The 6620-nt window shown below is 44.4% G+C and overlaps 1 protein-coding gene across 2 annotated transcripts in view; it reads left to right on the top strand.

Moving 5' to 3' along the window:
* Positions 1 to 657: 657 nt before the first annotated feature.
* Positions 658 to 6620, top strand: part of TTC19 (tetratricopeptide repeat domain 19) — a 27673-nt gene continuing 21710 nt past the window's right edge. For both annotated transcript variants that reach the window (XM_014542889.1, XM_005870198.2), the window contains exons 1-6: positions 658 to 721; positions 1576 to 1686; positions 2122 to 2160; positions 3158 to 3214; positions 3530 to 3591; positions 5892 to 5986. In XM_014542889.1, coding sequence (XP_014398375.1) covers positions 1585 to 1686; positions 2122 to 2160; positions 3158 to 3214; positions 3530 to 3591; positions 5892 to 5986 — 355 coding nt within the window. In that variant the 5' untranslated portion in view covers positions 658 to 721; positions 1576 to 1584. The remainder of the gene's footprint in view (positions 722 to 1575; positions 1687 to 2121; positions 2161 to 3157; positions 3215 to 3529; positions 3592 to 5891; positions 5987 to 6620) is intronic.

Here is a 6620-nt window from a genome sequence, read left to right on the forward strand (position 1 = left end):
TTGGACGGGGCGGGGCGAAGGCGGCGCTGGAGTCCGGCCCGGCTGTCGGTCTCCAAGGCTTTTCCGAGCCGCCGTCTCCGGCGCAGGTGCAGGTGCAAGGGGCACCGGGCGTCGCTCTCGGGGACGGAATGAGCGGAAACGTCTTGTGGTTTTTGTCCGAGAACCAGCCCAGGTGGCCGGACGGGCAGAGAGTTTCTCACACGCAGTACGCAACGGCCTGGGAGTGAGGTTCAGTGGTGCCTCTGAGCGGGCCGGTCCTCTTTTCTACACTCGTCCTTCTCCGCTTTCCTTTCTACTTCCTCTTCCCCCAGGTTGCCTGCTCTTCTGTTGGGTCACCTGCCGCCCGATGCCCGCAGTGTCCAGGGTGGCATTTCCACGCCGCAGGGCGCCACCGACACGCCCTCTGCACGGGGAGGCGCTGCCTGCCTCTCCGATGAACTGGCCGCAAACCAACCTGAATTTAAATTCCTCCCAACACATTTCCTTCACCACCTTCTCTTTACTACCATCAGTGCAGGTCTTTAGCCTGAAAACCTCAGTGATTCTGAAAACTTGAGGCGTCTTATCACCACCTCCCAATACACTTACAGTCCAGCAACAGTTCCTGTTGCCAACAGATAAAAAAATCAGCCCCTCTCCTTTGTCGCCTCTGCTGTCACCGAGCCGCCCTATCGCCCCTGCAAGCCATTCTCCATGCAGCCAGAGTGACCTTCTTAAGAAAGTGAGTCAGATCGTATCACCTTCTTGCCTAAAAACTTTGAATGACTTCCCACTGCATTTTTTTTTTAAATCCTCACCTGAGGATATGTTTTCTTATGGATTTTAGAGAGAGAGGAAGGGAGAGAGAGAGTTGCCTCCCGTTCTCGACCCAACAGGGGTTTGAGCCCGCAACCTTTTTGGCGTACAGGACGACACTCCAACCAACTGAGCCACCTGGCTGGGGCTTTTCACTGCTTTTATGATTAAATTCAAATTTCTTGCCATGGCCTGCAAGACCCTACAAGATTGACACCACCTTACCTTGCCCACCCACTTACAATAATCCTCTGGTTCACCATCTTTCTTTCATATCTCTTTTCATTTCTTGAATGGTTCTTAAAGAACTGCTCTCTTCTGTCTGCAGGGCCTTTGCTCATTCCTTACTCTCTGTTTGGGTCATTTCCCCCCACAATTTATTTGGGTGACTCTCTCATCCTTCTTTCTTCAGTTTAGCCATCACTTACTTGGAAAGCTCTGGCCCCCATTTAGAGGACACCCTTATTGTTCTTTCCATTATTTTTTCATAGGTCTTATCATGAGTTGTAATTAAGCTTATTTGTTGTACAGGTGTAGGGCAAGGAGCTTTCTTTTAAATCATGATGCAAACATTGCTCACATTCCTGCTGTCTGCATCTGTTGGCCAAGACTTGGTCATATGGCCATCCATTATAGACATAATGCCTGGTGCGTTCAGTGAATATTTGATGAATGAATGGCTTCCTTCTATGTGTTGGGATGTACAGCCATATCCTCTTCTGTCTGGTAACACATCATCTGCTTTCTTTACATTTCATTTTCATGTTTTTCTCTTTTCAGTTGAGCATCATGAAAGATGAGCCAGAAGAGGCTGAGCTAATTTTGCACGAGGCACTTCGTCTTGCCATTCAGAGTGATAACAAGAAGGCCATCGTTTACACTTACGATTTGGTAACTCATGTAACTAATCTCAGCCACTGATGAAGGGTGGATGCAAGAGAAGGGATGTTAGCACTACTGATTTATATTCCTGACCCTCTTGGTTTTTGTTTTACTAAGTTTTTTTTTTTTTTTCTAATTTTTATTATCCTTGGGGTGTCACTTATAAGAAGTTTCGATCCCAGGCTCAAAAGAAACAAATATCATTAACATTTGTTTTTTTGAGGATAAGTGAATTTAGATTTGGATTGACATCCACAAAGCATATGCAACTATTTATTCTCATACCATTGCTGTGCTTTGCTTCTGGTAGATTAGTGACATATTTTTTTTCTCTGAACAATTTTTTAATTAGAGGATGAAAGCAAAAAGGAGTCATTAGCTTAAAAGTTTTAAAGTAAGAACACGGTGTTCTAAACTGAAAAACAATTTATAATTTATTTTCAGATGGCCAACTTAGCATTTATACGGGGTCAGCTTGAAAATGTAAGTAAGTAAATCACTTTGTAATACCTTGAATTTGTGAAGGATTGGCTTCAAGGGAACACTGTTAGTAAGGTTACAGGCTAAGCCACTGTAACAAAGAGACCCCAAAATAGAGTGATTCAAACAAGACGGAGGTGTATTTCTCTCTAGTGCATTAGTCCAGAGGTTGTTAATCACCAAAGGGGGCTTTGTACCTTTGTTCCATGAAGTGGTCTAGAAGCCCAGGTTTCTTCTTAGATAGGTCCCCATCTGCATAGATCAGCTGGCTCATCTCCAGTTTGCAGGAAGGAAGGAGGAGAGGATGGAGGGCACGCAGCTTACTTAAAAAATATGAGTTAAAAATTGTTCACATTCCTTCTGCCTGCATCTTTTGACCAAAACTTTATCATATGACCATACCTAATTGCAAAGGAGGCTGACTTATACAAAATTAAGGAGATTCTATAACTGAAAAGATGGAGAGGAGAGTGAATAGTAGGGAATAGTTTGCAGTCTCTGCCACAGTGGCTTGGGATTAGAAGTTAACTTCTAAAGTTTTCACTCATCACAGAATAGTTTTTTTGTTTTTTTTTAAATTTTTTTTTTATTGCTTAAAGTATTACAAAGGGTATTACATATGTGTCCTTTTTTTTCCCCGCCCTTGACAATCCCCTGGCCTCCCCTACCCCCCAGTGTCTTATGTCCATTGGTTATGCTCATATGCATGCATACAAGTCCTTCGGTTGATCTCTTACCCCCCTCCCTCCTGCCCCCCAACCCTCCCCGGCCTTCCCGCTGCAGTTTGACAACACAGAATAGTTTTTAAGGTGCCCAGAGCATATGGGGGGGTCCAGATTTTTTAGTCTGTTTTCCCATCACAAGGATACTTTTCTCTGTATGTGAATGTGTGTGCGTATTGTGTTTTATGAGGAATGATGCATCAGACTAGTACTTAGAATCCAGGGTCATCTAGATAGTGGACCCAAATAAAACAAAAATCTTTTCCTTATGCTTTTAGGCAGAAAAACTTTTTAAAGCAACAATGAGTTACCTGCTTGGAGGGGGCATGCAACAGGTAAGAATATTGCCTAGGATTGGGCCCTAGCTGAAGCTGATTTCAAAATAGTCTTGCTTCCTGAAAACACCCAGCTCCCAACATGTGCTTTGCGGGGGGCGGGGGGGGGGGGGGTAGGCCCCTCCCCCTTCCAGGACTTGTATGAAAACTGCCACTCTTTCACTCATGCAAAAGCATGGTAACTGAGGAATTCACAGGTGCCTAATTCCTCCAGAAGGATAAAGACTGACGTTCAGGCCCAAGTCAATCTAGAAGTTGATCTGAAATAGTCCATGAGGAAGTTTTACTTGTCATGTATTTTCTTTCTCCCAATAGGAAGACAATGCAATAATTGAAATCTCTCTAAAGTTGGCCAGTATCTATGCTGCTCAGAATCGGTAAGTGTAGCCAGACTCTAGGACTGTGGACAGAAAACTGTGATCCCGGGATGGTGTATAGTTTTCATTTACCTACTGGGTCTCCAGATCATCTGGGTCTTCACAAAATTGGGTGTCACATTCAAAGTGTTCCCTTCTTCATCATTGAAATCCTCAGTCTTTCCCAGTGTTGCCCCTGCTGTTTCAGTGACCCTGCTGAGTGAGGAATATAGCCCTCAGCCCTGGCTGCACAGAGACAAAGCTAATGAAGGGAAGCAACTTGAGTTGAGCTCTTTCTAGAAGAGAAGGAAGCAGTGTAAAAGCTGCTAGGGGTAATAAACTTTGAAGAAACCATTTTGCTGATATAAGTATTACCCAACTAGGAAGTTAGGTATAAGTTAAATGAGAGTTGCTATGGAGTGTCTTAGTGGCTGGTTTGGTTGGCAGTATTTTTAAAGCATCCAGAGATGGTCAGGTAGCTAGATTTTAGGAAGGGGAAATACCTAGGAGTAGAGAGACTTCTGGGTAAGTGGGACAGGAAGTCGATGCTCATTTAAAAGTATTAGATGAGTCTCGATCCTTAGAAAGAAGGAAATCTGCCAGCTACACAGAAAAGGCTTTAGAAAACCATTTGGATGTGTCAGGAGCTGATGAGTGAGGGCCGGAGCCTTTCGTTCTCTCCAGATGGAGTTCAAAGAAGAAACACTTAGGGTGTAAGCAAAGAACTCCTCTAGAGCAGTGGTTCTCAACCTTCCTAATGACACGACGCTTTAATGCAGTGCCTCATGTTGTGGTGACCCCCAACCATAAAATTATTTTCGTTGCTACTTCATAACTAATTTTGCTACTGTTATGAATCGTAATGTAAATATCTGATATCCAGGATGTATTTTCATTGTTACAAATTGAACATAATTAAAGCATAGTGATTAATCACAAAAACAATATGTAATTATATATGTGTTTTCCGATGGTCTTAGGCGACCCCTGTGAAAGGGTCGTTCGACCCCCAAAGGGGTCACGACCCACAGGTTGAGAACCGCTGCTCTAGAGAGTTATATTCTGGGAAGAACTAAGACAAGCTTTTCCTTAGATTTTAGTTGCTGCAGAAGTTGGGTACTAGAGATTTGGAATAACATCAAGTCTGGTGCTCATGGAGGCGAGGGGCCCTGCCACTGGTCCCTACTGACCCTTGTCACCAGGAATGGCTAGACGGTCAAGCACTTCTGAGGGTCTTTGACTCCCAGTCTTTTGTGGAGCTTGAAAGTGGTCCGTTCCTGGCAGCATTGCAGCTGGGTCAGTCTGCCTTGGAGGAGTAACAGGACTAGGAGTTGATGGGTGTGAACTCCTAGGGTAAGAAGCTCAAAGCTAATCACACTGGAAAGTAAGACAAATTCATGGTCTTATAGAGGTGAAACCTTGTGTAGGAGCCATTAATAATTAGTTTATAAATTACTCTGTACTCTCCGCAAAAGTGTTTTTTTGTTTTGTTAAGAAAAGTATGAGACCAGAAAATACAGTTAGATCCTGAGGCTTAGAGAGACTGACATTAGGAGGGAAGTCATTTCTGGACATTTTGCTCTGACTAGGAGCATCTTGTGGCCAGCCGCCCCTGCTCCGTGTCCTGGCTGGATCCAAACCATGTCTGCCAGGGTTTGGGTCTGGGGAAGCTTCTGAACTGTGGGACCACCTGTTCTTCCTAGAGGAGAAGGGCTGAGCTTTCTAGTACCACTTCCGGTAAGAAACTAGAGCCAGGACTGAGCTTCTGGATGGAGGAGTTTCTGTCATGTTTCTGTGCATCTCTTTACAGAAACCAGCAGTTGACCCTTGTTCTACTCAGTCTGCTGCTGGGAGGACACCAGGGCTGGAGTGAGGCTAACTGCTTCCCAGTGCCACAGCTAGGGGTTCCATTTTGTGAAAGAAACTTTCATCAAAGACCTACAGGTTGGAAGACGTATAAAGTTATTCCAAAATTGTAGGAGGTCATTAGTGGCTTTTGCCTCCATTCGTATTAGTATTACTTTGAGCAAAAAAGTGACTCAACTGTTCACACGAGATGATGAAAGCTGCTGGTTATGTCAGTTATTAAAACCATGGCTGCATTCCTAGCTTTTTATGTCTTAAGTTACATTAAATGGGTGACTAGAAAAAAATATGTAACTTGAGAAATGGCTGATTGACATCCTTCAGAGACTTTAAACAAAATTTCTCTTCCCATCTTCACACTTCCTTTATTGATAAAATTCAAACCCCAGCTGGGAAAATGAGGATAAAAGAGTTTGTGAAAAGGTGAATAGCCGATGCTGATCTTTGCTTTACAGACAGGAATTTGCTCTTGCTGGCTATGAATTCTGCATTTCAACTCTAGAGGAAAAAATTGAAAGAGAAAAGGAATTAGCAGAAGACATTTTGTCAGGTAGGGGAATCTGCCTTTTCTGGACATTGCGCAGAGGGCTTCATTCTTCATCTGTGGTAAAGGGCATTGCAGAGGGCTTCATTCCTCATCTGTGGTAAAGGGCATCAGGGGAGGGAGTCATTCATTTGGGAAATTAAGTGGCTATTTTTAAGATCTTGGCAGAGGATTTGGAATACAATATTTTGGTTCAATGACTTGACCACTGGTGTTTTTCTAACCCCTTGGTGACATGTTCATAATTTATTGGTTGTTTTTTATTATATATTAGAGATCCGGTGCCCTCTCACAATCCAGGACCCCCCCAGGGATATTGGAGAGCCAGTTTTGGCTCGAATCCTGCAGACCAGGCTGAGGGACCCCACCGGTGTACAAATGCGTGCACTGGGCCTCTAGTATGCATATAAGATCTTTGGTTAATCTCTTCCCACCCTCCCCTCCCCCTTCCCTCTGAGATTCATCAGTCTGTTCCATGTTTCCATGCCTGGGTTTCCGCTCCTGCGTTGAGCGTCTGCCCCCTGCTGGTCAGTGCGCGTCATAGCTACCGGCCAGTCGGCTGGTTGGCTGGTCGCTTAGGCTTTTATATATATACTAGAGGCCCGGTGCACAAAAATTTGTGCACTCGGTGGGGGGGGGG

This window comes from Myotis brandtii, unplaced genomic scaffold (assembly GCF_000412655.1).
Source record: "Myotis brandtii unplaced genomic scaffold, ASM41265v1 scaffold314, whole genome shotgun sequence".
NCBI classification, from domain to species: Eukaryota; Metazoa; Chordata; class Mammalia; order Chiroptera; family Vespertilionidae; genus Myotis; species Myotis brandtii.